General features: G+C 36.0%; 1 protein-coding gene across 3 annotated transcripts in view; it reads left to right on the top strand.

The window, feature by feature from the left end:
• The window catches only part of KIAA0825 (KIAA0825 ortholog), a 477,056-nt gene that overhangs the window by 388,491 nt on the left and 69,066 nt on the right, over positions 1 to 19,499 (top strand). The window contains exon 21 of one of the 3 annotated variants that reach the window (XM_063664988.1): positions 1,380 to 1,503. The exons of the other annotated variants lie outside the window; for them this stretch is intronic. Within the exon in view, the coding sequence (XP_063521058.1) occupies positions 1,380 to 1,494 (115 nt within the window). The 3' untranslated portion in view covers positions 1,495 to 1,503. The remainder of the gene's footprint in view (positions 1 to 1,379; positions 1,504 to 19,499) is intronic. 3 annotated transcript variants of the gene reach the window in all.

Here is a 19,499-nt window from a genome sequence, read left to right as displayed (position 1 = left end):
CAACTTGCAATAAATCATAGAATTATTACAATGCAGTTTAATTGGTAAAGGACTGTTTATTTCCTAAACAGGGTGAAAAATTTCTGTTTCGGCACTTTTAATTTGCAAAGTGCATTTTCATTATGAATGGCAGTTTAATATTCTGCTCTTTTGTCATGCAAAATATGCAACACACAGGCAATCTATTAATTGGACAAAATGCATTGCAAGCGTAAATTATCCTTTATATCATCACTTGTGAGCTTTTACATCTATTAAATGTGTTAAATGGAACATAGTTAAAGACTGTACAACTATTTGCAGGCTACTTCTGAAATTTAAGTCAAGCTTCAAGATGATTTTAATGACCTTTATTTTTGGCAAAATAAAGTAATTAAGTAATTGTAAATAAAAAGGGCAGTTTAAAGACTTACTCCTTCCTTAAGGCATAGGTGCATATGTTTTCTTGATTCAGCAGTTGCAGGAAACAGACAACAGCACTGTTTCATATTGATATGCCTTGAGAAATGGAATCAAACCTCATGTATTTACTTTTCTCTTTGCCACGGTATAATTTCTAGAGCAGAAATTTCCATTGGCAAATGTGTAGAAATAGGTGAGTAAGGCAGTAGCAAAATGATATTGCAGCATAGCTCAGCATAACTGAATAGCTGCCTCCATATGCTTTGGTTCAATGATGTGCCTTTACACAGGGCTATTTAGAGTGCAGAAACATGAACAAAATACTTTGTACTAGGAATGTTGATATGACATATGTTTGATTTTCAGAATGCCAGATCTCTCAATGTGTTCCTGTAAGACTGCCTTAAAATACATACAACCTATTCATTTACACAGAACTCTGAGACCATTTCTCATATTTATTGACACCTGTGTAGACCTTTTGAAAACTTAGAAATTCCACTGATTTCAAACATTTTCTATAGATTGGCCCAGATGAAGTGGGGTTACTATAGTGCTGTCACTCCAAGTCTCCTTCAAAGATACAAATTGTCAGTAATACAAAATGAAAGTTAGAAGTATACTTCAGATAGGCATTCCATTCATTTTTCCTAGGTTATAAAAGTGTTAATGTGAGAGTGCATTCTGTTGTTTTAACGGAAAAACTAAAGAACAACTTTTACATACACAAAAGGAATACATTAAAATAAACTGTTCAGAACTTAGATGACAAAGGTAGAAACCAAAAGTTCTGCAAATTGAGAGAAATTGTTCAACTTTATGTTATATAGTGGCACAAATGTGCCGCAGTTTCTTAGATATTTCATTCTAAAAGAAGATAAATCTAGTTATAGAATTTTAAACTTGCCCTAATGTTGATCATATTCCCTCCCATTTAAATGTCATGCTTACTAAGCTATGTAATTTCTCTGCCTCAGGAAAAAAGAAAGAAATCGGGGAAGACAAACATGGGAATGCAGGCAGAGAGAGACAGACAGGGAGGGACTGTTGATATATTCTGTTGATTGTACTTTTTGGCTTCGCTCATGGTGAAATGCTAAGGTAAGAATATACTATTCAATAAGTAATATGGATTGTTAAAAAACAATTATCATTAACCATCACGAATGACTACAATTTTTCAGTATAGATTAGAAAGTTTTATCAGGGACATAGCCATGATTAGAAAAACATAAATGAACATAACCAAAACTCTTAACTTATGAAGGCAATAAGTTGAATTGATTACAATACTTCCTTGGGCACTTTTCAAAGTCATAAATTAACAGACTATATCTTGGATTTATATAAGAATCAGAAGATTTTCTGAAATCTCAGATGTATAAAACTGAGGGCACATTGGCTATAAACTGAATCATTTTGTTAATATAAATTTTCAGTTATCACTTTCAACAGACTTTTCCCCATATTATAAAAAATTCAAACCTATAGAAAAGTTGAAATAACTTTACAGTGAATACCTGAACACCCATCATCTTGAGCTACTATTTTGCTACACTTGCCTTTTCATATACCTGTCCATCTTGCCACCCATCCATCAGTCCATATAATTTTTTGATTCATTTCAAAGTCAGTTACAGCCATCGTTATATTTTTCCAGAAATCCTTCGGTGTGCTTACCATTAACTAGAGTGCAAAATTAATTTACAGTTTTTTTTCTTCTGAGGAGAAATCTGCATGTCATGAAATGTACAAATCTTAAGTGTGCCATTTGATGAATTTCAGCAAACTTTTCATGAGTTTCAGCCACATAATGAGCTCTGTTAGATATTGATATTAAATGAAGCCCAGTGAATACAGAAGACTCAAAAGCTCTATTTTCAAACTACTCACCACTGTTAGACTGAGCTAATCTACAGGGCCACCTCCTACTTAGGACATTCACTTTTGCAGGTCTCAAGCTTATTCTGTTTTGCTAGGAAGAACAGTTTATATAATTGGGCTTCATCAGCAATTATAATACTACTTGTTGTGTACCTATTACGGGCAAAGCATTTCACTGAGTGCTGTGAAGAGCATAAGGAGCCTTAAGATATAGAGTCCAAGATATGGAGTCCGTCAAAGAGCCTGTGGTAAAAAATGCATACTACCAACTAAAGTGGGATAATACAAGATTATATACTTAGAAACCAAGTGAGTAAGAGAGAAAATGCCAGGGGTGTTTAGAGGAAAGTGGTAAGAATATCTTGGCGTATGACGGGAGGGCTCCCTCAACTTCATCTTTCACTTTTACCTTGCTGGCTTGCTTTCTTTTCCTCAAACACACTGAGCTTGCACCCTCATTGCAGCCTTTGTAGTTGTTCCCCCTTTTCCTGCTTTGCAATGTATGACATCCCAAGAGTCTCAGATGATGTAGGTGACATCTACATTAAGCAGTGTTTCTTTTCATCTTACTCCATTTTTATGACACAACATTTTCTCTTTAGTGTGTCCATCACATGAGGAACACAAAAATCCTGCAAGATTTTTCAGTGTAGCTCAGTTTATGAAAGTATACCTATGGATTGTAAGCCTTGAATACTTTTGCATAGTTTAACTTGGTATGGCTTTTGCATATATTATATAATTTTATCCTCACAATTATCTGTGAGATCCGCATCACCTATACATATAGAGAACTTACACACACAGACACACACACACACACACACACACACACACACACACACATATATATAGCCTATTTAGGTATACTTCAGAGATATTGTCAGTTTGGTCCCGGAGCACCACAATGAAGTGAATATTTCAATAAGTTGAGTCACACAAAGTTTTTCCAGTGCACATAACAGTTACATTTACACTATACTGTAGTCTATTAAGTGTGCAATAGCATTATGTCTAAAAAACAATGTACATACTTAATTTAAAAATAATTCATTGCTTTAAAATACTAAGGAGCATCTGGGCCTTCAGCAAGACATAATCATTTTGCTAGTGTAGAGTCTTGTCTCGAAGTTGACAGCTGCTAACTAGTCAGAGTGGTGGTTGCTGAAGGTTGGGGTGACTGTGGCAATTTCTTAAATAAGAGAACAATGAAGTTTGCCATATCAAATGACTTCCTTTTATAAAAGACTTCTCTGTAGAATGCGATGCTGTTTGACAGCATTTTACCCACAGTAGAACTTCTTTCAAAATTGAACTTAATCCTCTCAAACCCTGCCACTGCCTTCTCAACTAAATTTATGAAATATTATAAATTCTTTGTTGTATTTTTAAGTGTTTAAAGCACCTTCACCAAGAGTACATTCCACATCAAGAAACCACTTTCTGTGCTCATTCATAAGAATCAACTTCTCATCTTTTCAAGCTTTATCATGAGATTGCAGCAATTCACTCACACCTTCAGGCTCTGCTTTTAATTCGAGTTCTCTTGCTGTTTCCATCACTTCTGCAGTTACTTCCTCCACTGAAGTCCTAAACATCTCAAAGAGTTGGAATCAACTTCTTCCAAACTCCTGTTCATTGTTGATATTTTGACCTCCTTCCACAAGTCACAAATGTTCTTATTGGCATCTAGATTGATGAATCCTTTCCAGGTGGATTTCAAGTGACTTTTCCCAGGTTCATCAGAGGAATCACTATCTTTGGCAGCTATAGTCTTACAAAATGTATTTCTTAAATAATGAGACTTAAAAGTTGAAACTACTCCTTGTTCCATGGGCTACAGAATGGATGTTGTGTTAGCAGGCATAAAAACAACATGAATCTCCTTGTACATCTCCTTTAGAGCTCTTGGATGACCAGGTGCATTGTTTCAAGGAGCAGTAACAGTTTGAAAATAATCTTTTTTTCTGAGCAGTAGGTCTCAACAGTGGATTTAAAATATTCAGTAAACCATGCAATAAACAGATATCCCATGATTCAAGCTTTATTATTCCATTTATAGAGCACAAGCACAGGAGATTTAGCATAATTCTTAAGGGCCCTAGGATTTTTGGAATGGTAAATGAACATAGGCTTCAACTTAAACTCACCAGCTGCATGAGCCCTAAAAAAAGAACCAACCTGTCCTTTGAAGCTTTGGAGCAAAGACATTGACCTCACCTCTCTAACTATGGATGTCCTAAATGGTGTCTTCTTCCAATAGAAGGCTGTTTCATCTACTTTGAAAATTTGTTGTTTAATGTAGCCACCTTCTTCAATGATCTTAGCTTGATCCTTTGAATAACTCACTGCAGCTTCTCCATCAGCACTTCCTGCTTCACCTTGCACTTTTATGCTATAGAAACAGCTTCTTTCCTTAAACCTCATGAACCAAGTTCTGCTACCTTCAAACTTTTCTTTTGACACTTCCTCACCTCTCCCAGCCTTCACCGAATCGAAGACAGTTAGGGTCTTACTCTGGATTAAGATTTGGTTTAAGGGAATGTTGGTGGTGGTTTGATCTTCTACCTGACTGTTAAACCTTTTCCATATCAGCAATAAGGTTGTTTCACTTTCTTATCATTCATGTGTTCATTGGAGTAGCACTTTTAATTTCCTTTAAAAATGTTTCATTTGCATTCACAACCTGGCTGCCTGCCTGGTGCAAGAGGCCTGGCTTTTGGCCTGTCTTGGCTTTTGATATGCTCCCTCACTAAGCTTAATCATTTCTAGCTTTTGATTTAAAGTGAGAGATGTGCAGCTCTTCCTTTACTTGTACACTTAGGCACAACTGTAAGGTTATTAATGGGCCTATTTCAATTTTTTTTTTGCCTGAGGAAAGAGGGAGGCCCAAGGAGAGAGAGAGAGACAGGGGAACAGTTGATTGGTGGAGCAGTCAGAAAACACATAACATTTATCAAATAAGTTCACCATCTTCTATGGGCGCAGTTGATGCTCCTGCAAAACAATTACAATAGTGACATTGATATAGTTTGGATACTTTTCCCAACCCAGATCTCATGGTGAATTGTAATCCCCAATGTTGGAGGTGAGGCTGGTGGGAGGTGTTTGGATCATGGGGGTGGATCCCTCATGAATTCCTTGGGCCATCCCATTGGTGATACGTGAGCTCTCATTCTGAGTTCACAAAAGATCTGGTCATTTAAGTGTATGGCATCTCTCCCTCACCTCACTCCTGCCTTTTTCATGTGATGTGCCTGTTCCCCCTTCACTTCTGCTATGATTGACAGCTCCATGAGGCTTCACCAGAAGCCAAGCAGATGCCAGCATCATGCTTCCTGTAAAGCCTGCAGCACCATGAGCCAATTAAACCACTTTTCTTTATAAATTATCCAGTCATGGGAATTTTTTTATAGCAATGGAAGAATGGCCCAATACAAACACCAAAGACCACTGATCATAGATCACTTTAATATATATTATGATAATAATGAAAAAGTTTTGAATATCGTCAATTACCAACATGTGGTACAGAGACATGAAGTGAGCACATGCTGTTGGAAAAATGGTGTCAATAAAATTGCTTGATGCAAGGTTGCCACAAACCTTCAAGTCATTAGAAAAAAACAAAAATGCAATATCTGTGGAGGACAATAAAGCAAAGCACAATAAAATAGGTAAGCCTATATGTATATATAGAGAGAACTTGGAGAAATAAAATCACTGAGCCATAAGTTACAAATAAACTGAAACTCAGGAATTTTATGTCTCCAAGTTATCAGCAGAACTGAATAAATACCAGCTATCACTTTTGTTTCTGGGGGGCTGAAACAAAGCACTATTCACTGCAGCAACTTGTTGAAATCCTCATATTCCTTCGCCTCCTCTTCATCATGCAACCCCTGCTGCAACCACTCTTCCCACAACTCATTCAGTATTTCATCAGCCTTGTAACTATCGTGACAACTTATATTCAGTCTTGGGGAAAGGTAAGATACAGGCTTTTAAAAAAATAGGTATTTCAAAAATGTTACCAGCATGCTGCCATCTTCATAAAAATTAAGGATCCTTGAAGTGTCAGTTGACTAATGCACAAACACAAACAAGAAATGAGAGATAAACTTAAGTACCTATTATTTTCATAGGAATGACCTACTCCTTTGAAAAGGCCATTTTAATCCCAAATTTCTATTACTGTTTGTCAAATAAAAACATTGTTCAGTAATGCCTCATCACTATAGAAGAGTTGTCCTGATGCTTCTCTTTAGGAATCATGTCAATTTGAGTTATAGTACATGCTGGTTAGATACAGTTGCTGAAGACATTGGATCTTTTCAAAGATGTCCTCAAATGCTATGCAAGAGAGTAATTATAACATGCTAATTTGTAGATTCTCTATTTTTATGTTCCTTGTTTTGCCTCTTTTTGCCTCTGGCCTTCGGCAGAATTCTGTCACTTATCAAAATCACTTCTGTGTCCAAAATCCCATTCTTCAGTACTAAAAAATGTATAATTTTTAAAATTAAAATAATATAATTTCCTGTGCAGTATTTTAGTCCATGCAAACTTTAATTACTCCCTGTTAATATTTTTTTAAATATTCTATTACACCTTGATCCCTATTTTATCTTAGGAAGGCAAATGAATTTATTAAGATAAGGGAAAAAATCTTGTATTTTTTGTGAGTTATGCAAGAATCTTATGCCTAGAGAGCAAGAAATATATCTGTATGAATTTTTTCATTGCAACTATGGAATCTTTCTTGCAACTTTTTAGTAAATTACAATTCCATTACTTTTTATTCCCCAAGGATGAAAAAAATGCACTTCATTTTTTGGCAAAACAAATAAACATCCTGAGTTGATAAAAATATCAATTACAAAAGTGTCTACCCTAAAAGTCACATTCATTTTGTTTGTTATTGCAAGTTATTAAAAGGCTTCCAGGCATGCATATAAAACCTGAAAAACAACAGTTGAATCTATCATATTAAATTAAAATCCCTCCATAAAAAAGTAAACCCAAGTAGTTTATCAGTTAGGGAATGCCATGCTGCCCCAGAAGTCAATACAAATAAGACTTTATTAAAACATAACTAAAATGAAGTTCCACAAGAATCCTCCATGGGAATTGTTCTGCCTCAAATTCAAATGTGGAGAGTAAAAATACATCAGCTGACCTTAATTCCTTTAAAGTAACAAAGGAAGAAAAGGGAAACAAATTCCAAGGCCAACAACTGAAATAACACTTCAGAAAATATATCCTCACAAAGGTATATACGGAAAAATAACTGCTCTGCAAGTTAGACAATTCTCTGCTTTCAAACAATTTATGCTCTTTAATATTTGTACTAGTGGTAAGCTTCTTTGACCATTTGTCTGATACCTAATGTACCTTCTTAAATGAATGCCTACAATTCTGTGTAGCTGCCATGAGTTGGCAATCCAACTCATTTTCTTCTGTCTTTAGTTATTCTGTATTACTTGCCATATCATTAAACATTATTTTCATAAGAGTTCTCTATTTTCTTCCCCAAAGCAACATATACAAAATTCAAAGGGTGTGCTCAGATTTGGACAATCGGGTTGTAGTACAGGTACGGGTTGTAGTATAGGCTTCCAGTTATACACAGTTCCCAGCATGTTAGTTATATCTCTAACCAGATAAATAAGTGTTAACACATCCCATCAGAAAGCTGATGTTCTACCTTATAATGTTAAATGTCCACAAATTATTTCATGGAATGGATGTCCCAAAATATATTATTTGAATTATCTATAACTGCACATTTACTCAGTCTCTAATATTTTGTCTAAATAATGTCATGATAAACATTAATTAGCTCTTTGAACATCCATCCAGATACGTAATGATTAGAATCTTAATATTTTCAATATTTAAACCAAAAATACAAACCAAAGATCAGCAACAATTTTCATAGTTACATAAGAAAGCAATTTTCCAGATAGCTAGATAAAGAAATTTTCCATTATTACCTTCAGGCTTTCTTATGTACCTAGTGAACTTACTTGTTTATGTACTTAGTGAACTACAGAAAGCAAAGTAATATAAATGTGTTTTTTAACTGTTTGATTCACGTTTGAAAGAAACTACCCTCCTAATAAACAGGGTGCAGTATTTCAGACTATCTCCCAAATATGGAAGATATCGAATATCTTCTTCAAACACAAAAAGGGTATTATGTATTAATGGTGACAGGTGTTTGAGTACATATCAGTTTACTGCCCACATAAACTTATTCTGATATTTACCTGAGAAATGAGCCCATATGGAACAACTTCATTTAACACCAAGATGTACCTTGATGCCCTGTTGAGACACATACAACACTGATTAATGTTATGACCTTTTTACAGTTCCCCCTTTTAAACAAATAAAAATTACGCAGTCTTTCCTCATAGCATCAGTTACTGCAACATCCTGAATGGAAAAATTTGAGAATTTTTCATGGGAAAACTTTCTATGCAGTGAATATATGTGTTCTTTCCTAGCTTTATTTTCAGAAGGAAACTGTCAAGGTTTTTCATTGGCCCATCTTCTATCTCATTATCCCTATCTTCTGAACACCTGTGGCTTCATGCCATCACTAGCTATTTGGAGGCTACAACAATTGAAACTAATCTAAACTAATCCCAGAAAGAGTAAAACAGTAATATTTTATGTTGCATGTAACAGTGAAAATATTGGGAAGGAGGTGAGGAAGATTTGATATGTATGAGTGGCACAGTGCCTAGCCTTGTCCATGCTTCCTAAATGTTTCACTGAGCTCAGTAGGTTTACAGGGCTTTAAAAGAAACTAAGGAGCCCATACATACCTTTGCCTTTATTTAAATAATCTTTAAAGTTCATTGAGAACTGTTTGTTAAATACGGCAGACTGTTAGACATGGAAGAATCTTCTGAGACCTCACAAAAATAACAGAAATGGTATTTTTTGAAAGTATAAACCCATAAAGACAAAATGAATGGGAGAGAAGACAACAATGTTGAGAGATATCAGGAATTTGAAAAACATAAAACAAGTGCAAGAGTGGAGGTTATAACCTAAGTATATGCAAAAGAGAATCTTACAAAGTAGGGGGATTCACCCAATAGAATTCCAGAAAGACTCCAGATTCAGAAGCACTGGTTATCTTGGAAGGCAGAATAGTAGAAAGTTGGAAGTTTCTGAGTCCACAATTTCCTCCTCCATAGGATATAGAAGACTTCTTTCTAAAACTAATTCAATTAGGAACACTCTAGGTTGAGACTGATTAATGGAACTGAAAACATGAGAAGAAATGAATATCTGCCCCCTTGTCCTTAGAATGGTTACCTGCCAGTAATTTACCTTCCAAGTGGGAGATTCTTTTCTGGAGAAACTAAACATCCCTAGAGACAAGAGCCTCAAATACTAAAATTTGGAAGTCCTCAAACAAAAATTCCAGCTCCGGTGAAACCCCTCAATTGACAGCCCCACCTCCTTCATGCTTACCCACGAACACATATCTTCCAAAGAGTTCTTTAGGGATTTGGATTTAAATATGATAGCCTAGAATTACCTAGATAGCCTAAATGCTTGAGGCAAATCTCTAACATGAATAAGAGAAATCAAAAGAGAGAAATGAAAAAAAAGAACCCATAAGAATTAGAGATACATTATCACTAATGATCTAGAGACCTAACGATCTGATCTAAAGGTACACCTGCATTAGATGGCAGAAGAAAACTGAAGAAAATCTATAATAAATATTCTCTGAAAATTAAGAATAGCTATTGGATTCTTATAACAAGAACAAGGCACTAATAAAAAATGACCTATAAGAAATCAAGAAATTAAAATATTCTATAGCAGTTTGAAAGATAATGTTGAGAAATTCTGCTAGAAAATAAGGCAAAAAGAAAAAATGTAGAAAATATAGGAAACTATAACAATTCAAGATGTCTTCCTAATGCCCAAATAATAGGAGTCCCTCCTTCAAAAAAAAAGAGAACAGAAAAAAGTGTCAGAAAGAAGATTACCAAAGATCTAATACCAGAAAAAAAAAAAAAAATTCAATATGGACCAGTTCCATATTAAAGGGATTCACCAAGTTCTTTGTACAATACATGAAAAGAGACCCATACCAATGTACATCATCATGAACATTTATAACTCTCTGGGGATAAAGAGAAGATCTTAAAATCCACAAGAGAAGAAGAAGCAGGCTAAATAGAGAGCACTGGGAATCAGAATACCATTGCTCACCTCAAAAGCAACATTGAAAACCGAAAGACTTGCTTTCAAAATTCAGAGAGCATGATAGAGACATTTTCACACATACAAGGATTCAAAATATTTACCTCTTATGAACATGTTTTAAAAGAAAGTACTAGAATATTGCATTGGCAAAATAATGGAGCAAATGAAGAAAGAGTAAGATCCAGAAAGCAGGAAATCTAACACAGGAGGGAAGCAAAGAAAAGTCCCAGCATGATGACTGTGCTGTAGGTCTAGACAGTCTGGATTAAAGGTTACAGGAAATCTCCAAGTCCCAAAAGACCAGAGCTGTGAATGGGTTACAAAAGTGGGGAACCTGGTTCTCTCATCCTTGGAGTGTCTGGGTAGGGCCTGGAATGGTCAGAGTCCCAGGCCAGTGGCCTCAAGCCTTTAATACCCTCCTCCCATTTCTCACAAAAAACCATAAAAATATTATTTTCAATGTGTGCCATGACACAGAACATATTGAAAAGCATTCTGATATATTTGTTGATGTACTGAAACACTCAGAAAATATGATAGACTTTTAACGGGTCTACTGAGAGCATTTGAAAAACTCATGGCTGGTTACTGTGGCAGACAGTGGACTGATACCTAAAAGCCATTCACAACCATCTTTTCCTTTGAGTTCTTTGGGGTAGGGACTGGAAACCTGAAGTGCTGATTTTTCCAAATTCCATTGTGTCTAGTGTGGTCATGTGACTTAGTTCTGGCCAATGAGATGTGGGTAGAACCTGCTGAGCACAGCTTCTGGAAAAGCAGCTAATCATGACCATGGAGCTAAGACTCATACACTAAGAATGGAGGAACAGGAGGTAGGAGGAAGCCTGAGTCCTTGGTAATACTGAGATGTCTTCCCCTCATAGTTATAAGTGGCTACACTATGTCAAATAATCAATATCTAAAATTGATGAGTCAAGAGATAGAAATATTAGAAGACTATTTAGAAAAATGGAGGTAAATATCAGAAGAAACAGACCTTTCTGCATACTTGTTGCCTTTGAGGTGTGGGGAAGGGTGAGAAAATGACATATTTTTCATTATGTATTATTTAGGCTTTTAAAGCTATGTGTATGTATTATTCTGATAAAACTTAATTCAAAGTACTCTAAGTTACCAAAAAAGCAAGAGATGATAGCATTGAAATGAAATCCTGATGTCAAAGTCTCAAAAATAGCCAGTAGAATTTACATATTCCTCAAATCAGAAAAGAATAAAGGTTTATTTCATGGATGGATGAAGACACATTCAACTAGATCTTTTTTTCTTCTAGTTTCTGTCACAGTTACTGTGAAAATCTAAATGTTGAAAAACTTTAAAAAAATTTTTTTTATTATTATACATTAAGTTCTAGCATGTGCACAACATGCAGGTTTGTTACATAGGTATACATGTGCCGTGTAGGTTTGCTGCACCCATCACTTACATTAGGCATTTCTCCTAATGTTATCCCTCTCCCAGCCCTCAACCCCCGAGACAGGCCCCGGTGTGTGATGTTCCCTGCCCTGTGTCCATGTGTTCTCATTGTTCAACTCTCACCTATGAGTGAGAACATGCAGTGTTTGGTTTTCTGTCCTTGTGACAGTTTGCAGAGAATGATGGTTTCCAGTTTCATCCATGTCCCTGCAAAGGACACGAACTCATCCTTTTTTATGGCTGCATAGTATTCCATGGTGTATATGTGCCATATTTTCTTAATCCAGTCTATCATTGATGGACATTTGGGTTGGTTCCAAGTCTTTGATATTGTGAATAGTGCCACAATAAACATATTTGTGCATACGTCTTTATAGTAGCATGATTTATAATCCTATGGGTATATACTCAGTTTATGGGATTGCTGGATCAAATGGTATTTCTAGTTCTAGATCCTTGAGGAATCACCAAACTGTCTTCCACAATGGTTGAACTAATTTACACTCCCACCAACAGTGTAAAAGTGTTCCTATTCCTCCACATCCTCTCCAGCACCTGTTGTTTCCTGACTTTTTAGTGATAGCCATTCTAACTGGCATGAGATGGTATCTCATTGTGGTTTTGATTTGCATTTCTCTGATGATCAGTGATGATGAGCATTTTTTCATATGTCTGTTGGCTGCATAAATGTCTTCTTTTGAGAAGTATCTGTTCATATCCTTTACCCGCTTTTTGATGGGGCTGTTTGTTTTGTTCTTATAAATTTGTTTAAGTTCTTTGTAGATTCTGGATATTAGCCCTTTGTCAGATGGGTAGATTGCAAAACTTTTCTCCCATTCTGCAGGTTGCCTGTTCACTCTGATGATAGTTTCTTTCGCTGTGCAGAAGCTGTTTAGTTTAATAGATCCCATTTGTCAGTTTTGGCTTTTGTTGCCATTGCTTTTGGTGTTTTAGTCATGAAGTCTTTGCCCATGCCTATGTCCTGAATGGTATTGCCTAGGATTTCTTCTAGGGTTTTCATGGTTTTAGGTCTTACATTTAAGTCTTTAATCCATCTTGAGCTAATTTTTGTATAAGGTGTAAGGAAGGGATTTTAAAACCAATTTTTGTTAGAAAAGTTGAGCTGTATTCCCACTGGGAGAATGTCTTAGTTAGTTCAGGCAGCTATAACAAATTACCATAGTTGGGTGGCTTAAACAATAAACAGCTATTTCTCACAGCTCAGGAGGCTGGGAAGTCCAAGATCAAGATGTCAGCAGATCAAGTGCCTGCTAAGAGCCAACTTCCTGGATTGCAGATGGCTGACATCTCTTTGTATCATTATATGGTAGAAAGCAGAGCAGAGACAGCAAACTCATGTTTCTTCTTATTAGGGCACTAATCCCCTTCATGAGGGCTCCAACTTTATGAATAATTAATTCCAAAAGGCCCCACCTCCTAACCATTACGTTGGCGTTAGGACTTCAGCATATGAATTTTGCAGTGACACAAACATTTAGTCCATAACAGGGGGGAAAAGCAAATAAACTAAGTTGAAAAGTTTTCATTAAATATGAAGAACAAGACTTGTATAGTCCTGGTCAAACCAGAAGCAGTTTATTTTAGCAATAATTTCAGTATTTCCAAGAGTTATAATCTTCTCCTTTGTCTTCTCAATCTAGAAGTAGATGTCATTTCTAATTTAATAATTCTTTTTTTACTCTTAAATTTATGCATCGATAACTTTATTCTCCTCTGTTCATTTTAATCTAATGGAACTCCTTGTGTCACACACAGTTGGCATTTCAACTTACTTCATTTTAGGAGATTATATAACTTTAGGTTTTGCACATTGAAGGTACTCAATAAATGTATGTAGAAAATTTGGCCATGCAGAGCAGATGCATATTGAGGCTATTACCTAAGACAAATTTAGGCAGAGGAGCACCTCATCCTCTTAGGAGGGACAGTTGGGTGCCTTATGACAATCAGAATAGAACAAAGTGGAGAGGTAAGTGAGGTCAGAATGGGGAAAGTGGCAGGATGCAGGCAAACATGTTCTTAATTTAGAGACAGATGAAGGCTCAGGACTTTCCTAGGCAGATAAAAGAAGAAAGAAGCTGCTTTTTGAAAAGAGGGATCAAGATTAGGACAAAAAGGGAGATTTAGCCATCAGCAGAACTCAAATGAGAGCCCACAAAGAGACACTGTCTACTCAGAGTACATCTTCAGACATCCAGGGTCCCAAGCTACTGTGTTTACTGTTAGCCCTTAGCCATTGTTAGGTCTTACTGCTTTATAACTCTTCTTTAAGAATATATTAATAGTAAAATTACTTACTTCTATATACTCAATACAACTAATCCTTAATTATCAAAAACATTTATAGTCATCACCTCATGATTCAGTTTGCCCTTCTCTAGTCCAAATGAATTGAAGTAGGAATTCATAGGACCTTTCCTAGTGAAGAAGGATTTTAGTGCTACTTAAAGAAAGTAAAAAGTATATTCTCCTCGGATAGAAATTTTCATTCTGATAATATTTTATTTGTATCTTTTTTTAATGTCATGGCAAGAAATGGAGTTGATGGGCCAGGCACAGTGGCTCATACCTGTAATCCTAGCACTTTGGGAGGACGAGGTGGGCTGATCACCTGAGGTCAGGAGTTCGAGACCAGCCTGGCCGACATGGCGAAACCAGTCTTTATTAAAAATACAAAAATTAGCCGGGCATGGTGGTGGGTGGCTGTAATCCCAGCTACTCAGGAGGCTGAAGCAGCAGAATCACTTCAACCCCAGAGGTGGAGGTTATAGTGAGCCGAGATTGTGCCACTGCATTCTAGCCTGGGTGACAGAGTGAGACTCTGTCTCAAAAAAAAAAAAAAAAAAAAAGAAAGAAAGAAAAGAAAAGAAAAGAAAAAGAAATGGAGTTGATTTTGAAGAGAAATCATTTTGAATAATTAACCATGAATTACTCTAATTAACAGAAAATAATTATAGGTTGGACATACGCTCTTTCAAATGCAGAGGCTAGAGTAAAAGAATATTGGAAAAATAATGCCACCTTATAGATGTTGCAATGAATCCCAAAGAGGGCTTTTCTTTGAATTAATCTTCAACTAAGGCATTTTAAATGTCTTCCATTAGAAAACATTCATATTTCTACAAGACAAAAATTATTACCTAGCATATGTTGTTAGTTAGAGAATCTTTATTGTAATAATTATTAAAGAAGACATCTTTAATGCTTCCTAAAAGAGAAAATATCATTTCCCTTGTTCCTTTTATAACACTTTCTGGATCACCAGAACAGCCTTCAATAGATTTAGCATATTTGTACATCATAGGAATACTTAAAACACTGTATGTAAGTGGAGTTCAACATATTCATGTCACTTGGAAAATGTTTGTCAAGTGATTAACATCACAGTTGCACTTGTGGCTTCTGTTTCCTGTAGGGGAAGAATATGTGGCACACTGATGAGAACAGGTAACATATTCCTTTGCAATTAGTTTCTGTTCTGTAAAGACCATCATCAGGACTGAAATGAGAGTCCACAAAAAGGTATATAGTCTACGTGAAGTATACTTTTGGGCTAAAGGGAGCCCAGATATGGGACCCAGGAGACATGTGCTCAGATATGGCACCACAGATAACTAGTTAGTCCCTGACTAACTATGGAACTTGGATAAGTCTCATTGTGCCTCTTTAGCTGTTTCTTTATTAGTAGTACCATCCATCTCACAGGATTGTAACATGGTAAAAATGAAATGTGAAATTAACTTTTGTAAGTTAAAAGCAACAGCAACAACAAAAAGGTAAAGCATCGTTTGGACAAAAATGTAATTTTTTGGAAGAGGTAGTTGGGGAGGCAATGTGGAGATGTAGGTCAAAGGATAAAAAGTTATGTAGGATGAACAAGTCTAGATCTAAGTACAGCATGAGGACTACAGTTAATATTGTATTGTATTTGGGATTTTTTGCTAAGAAAGTAGAATTTAGATGCTCTTGCCACACACACAAAAGGGTAACTGTGCGAGTTGATGGATATGTTAATTTGCTTAACTGTAGTAATCACTTCACAATGTATATCAGAGCATCGTATTGTATATCTTAAATATATACAATAAAAATGTAGCTTTAATATATATGATTTTTACCAAAAAAAAACCATTTGCAATTTAGAAATGAGGAGTATCTGGCATATGGTTGAATAAAGCATAACTTATTTTCATATACCATCATATGTAGAAATAAATTCAAAGATGCCTGCTTTTATGATTATTAAGAGCTAATTATGCAAGAGAGTATCTTTGCAAAGAAATATATAGTGACATTCTGATCATTGGTCACAAATGTGATTTTCTAGGTTAGGTTTCAATTTTGAAAACAACATTCTTGCTTCTTAAATCCTTGCTCTTTTTCTACATCACTCTTTTGCCACCATCAAGAAAGCTTTTTCTATATCACTCTTCTGCCACCATCAAGAAAGCTGTTTCTCTTGATTGTTCAAAATAATAGATGGAGTTAAAGCTTATGTGTAGAAGAAACAAATGGTCTCACTTGCTCAAAAAATAACAGCACTCCTTGATCCTTTCATTACACTATCCTCTCTCCTCTTCTTTTCTTCTCTCCTTACCTGAAATATTGAATGAAACATTATCTCCAGTGAATCGCAATTAAAATATATGTTGGTTGCCTGGGAGAGGAGAGAAAGGCCCAAGAATCTCCTTTAATCTTCTCTTACAGGCTATTGGCATGGATTCTTTTATCTGATAGATAAAACAGTTAGCTTTCAGTATGGGCAAGTTGGACTAGGATTTCAGGAGAAGTTGTTTAGTGGTTATAATCGGTGATTTTTAAGGTTCCTTTCAACTCTGAAATATTTTATTACAAGTAGACCCGTGTAGCTAAGGGGTGCCCTGAGAGATAAAGGGAGGGAGACTACTAAATGACAGTGAAGAAGTAAGATCATAGAGGAAAATTATGCACTTCACTGTTTTGCCTGGAACTAGAGGGGCAAAGGCGTGGGTGAGAAAAAAATGGGCCTTGATGCAGTATCTAACAAGCCACAAACATCTTAACTTCCTAAACGTTACACAGATTCTTACTGAGAGAGAAAGCAGATTTCACCAAAGAAAAGACAAGGTTTTTGGGGGAGGCAGATAAAGACAGAGACCTCTGTCTTTGTTCCTCCAATAATAGGAGGAACTTATCAAAGAATAAGGACATAGATGCCTCATTCCCAGGGACTACTTAGGTTTTCCATGATCTTGAAATCTTGAAAGCTCAGGCAGCAAAAGAAATCAGTTCAGGCCCGTTTGTGACAGAGTGGACTCGTGGCTGGAGAATGAGCAGAGACTGCCCCTTCCTCTGGGTCTTACTCCTTGATTCTCAGGAACCTCCTCACAAAACATCGCCTCATTCTTGCCTCTTGGGGCAGGTTCCTGTGAGGACTCAGACTCAGGAGATCATATCTTGTAATTATCTTGGCTGAGGACCTCTTGACCTTGGACAGCTGAAGGAGGGTCCAGATGCATATATTGGCCATGTCTGATTTTACAGAAGTAATCTTCACAGGCATGATTTGGTGGAACTTGTAGCCATCTGTAAGGACACTGTAGAAATACACATCATTTACTTCGAGTCTGTAAAGTTTTGTGCATTGAACAGGAATGACTTGTGAAGTGGCAACTCCTAGAGGAGGATGAAAGTTGGCCACTTCCTGCTCCTGGTTACTCTAACCTCCAGCTCCTTCTGAAATCCTGGCAGGCTCTACCCCTGAGACCACAAAGAGGGACTCTCAGGGTCACACCTCGTAGTCTGTGGAGGACTAGCATCCTCTTTTGATGAAACTGAAATGCAACACTTAATACTCTTGGAAGAGAGAAAATGAATGATAAGAATTCTTACAACCTGGCTTGAATGTTTCTATTACAAAATTAGAGAAACAATCGAATTTGAAGGGACATGTAAAACATCACAAAAATGAATCAGTGGTTACTGAGGAGTCTAAACTCTAGGTCATCCTAATGCATATATGTTTCCAGGTCTGCTGTGATGGTTAAAATAGGTTAATATTAATAGTTTTCCATCCCATAATAAAATAGGTCTAAGACCTTTAGTGCACTTTATCCTCTTAAATTGGCTCACCATGTACATGGAATGTATAAAAGAACCAGATCAAGTGTTTTATCACAAATTCTTAGTGAATGGAATCTGAATCAGGATTTACAGGATTTGTTTAGTTAATTGTCTCTATAGTCATTTGCCACATAACGATGTTTCAGTAAACAATTAATAGCATATACATTTATATATGCTGTTTATATAATCCATAAGATTATAATGGAGCTGAAAAATTCCTATTGCCTAGTGATATCATAGCTGTCATAAAGTGGTAGTGCAACACCTTACTCATGTTTGTGTTGATGCTGGTATAAACAAATCTGTGCTGCCAGTCATATAAAAGTGCAGTATAGCACATAAAATTATGTATAGTAAATAATGCTTGATAATATTAACAAATGACTATGTTACTGGTTTATATATTTCCTTCACTCTACTTTCATTGTTATAGTATACTCCTACTTATTAAAAAAAAATGTTAACTGTAAAACAGCCTTAGGCGGGTCCTTCAGGAGATACTGTAGAAGGCAGAATTGTCATGAGAGATAACAGCCCCATGTGTGTTATTGCCCCAAAAGAACTTCCAGTGGGATAAGATGTAGAAGTGGAAGACAGTGATATTGATGATTCTGACCCTGTGTTGGCTTCAGATAATGTGTGTGTTTCAGTCTTAGTTTTTAACAAAAATAATTTCAGAAGTAAAAAATAAAATGTTTTTAAAATAGGAAAAAAGCTTATAGAATAAGGATATGGAGAAAGAATTTTTTGCACAGCTATACAATGTGTTTTAAGCTAAATGTTATTACAAGACTGAAACATTTATAAAGGTAAAGAAATACAGTAAGCTAAGGTTAATTTATTATTGAAGAAAAAATAGTTTTTATAAATTTAGTGTAGCCTAAGTGTGGAGTGTTTATAAGTTCTACAGTAGTGTACAGTAACGCCCTAGGCCATTACATTCATTCACCACTCACTCGCTGGCTCACCAGTGCAACTTCTAGTCCTGCAAGCCCTATTCATGGTAAGTGCCCTATAAAGGTGCACCATTATCTTTCATATGATATTTTTACTCCTTTTCTATGTATTGATATGTTTAGACACACAAGTACCAGTGTGTTACAATGACCTACAGTATTCCAATACAGTAACTTGCTGTGCAGGTTTGTAGCCTAGGAGCAACAGGCTATACTATATAGGTGTGTAGTAGGCCCTACCACCTAGGTTTGTGTAGGTCCACTCTATATGATGTTCAATGATGAATTTGCCTAACAATGCATTTCTTAGATTGTATCCTCATTGTTAAGCAGTACATAACTGTATTTAAATATTGTGAACATGGGATATATTTTTATAATCTGTTTATACAGCTCAGGGGTCTCCAACCCCCAGGCCACAGATGGTAGTGCTCCATGGGCTCTTGGGGACCAGGC

This window comes from Pongo pygmaeus, chromosome 4 (assembly GCF_028885625.2).
Source record: "Pongo pygmaeus isolate AG05252 chromosome 4, NHGRI_mPonPyg2-v2.0_pri, whole genome shotgun sequence".
In the NCBI taxonomy this organism is placed as follows: domain Eukaryota; kingdom Metazoa; phylum Chordata; class Mammalia; order Primates; family Hominidae; genus Pongo; species Pongo pygmaeus.
This window is presented reverse-complemented; position numbering and strand designations above follow the sequence as displayed.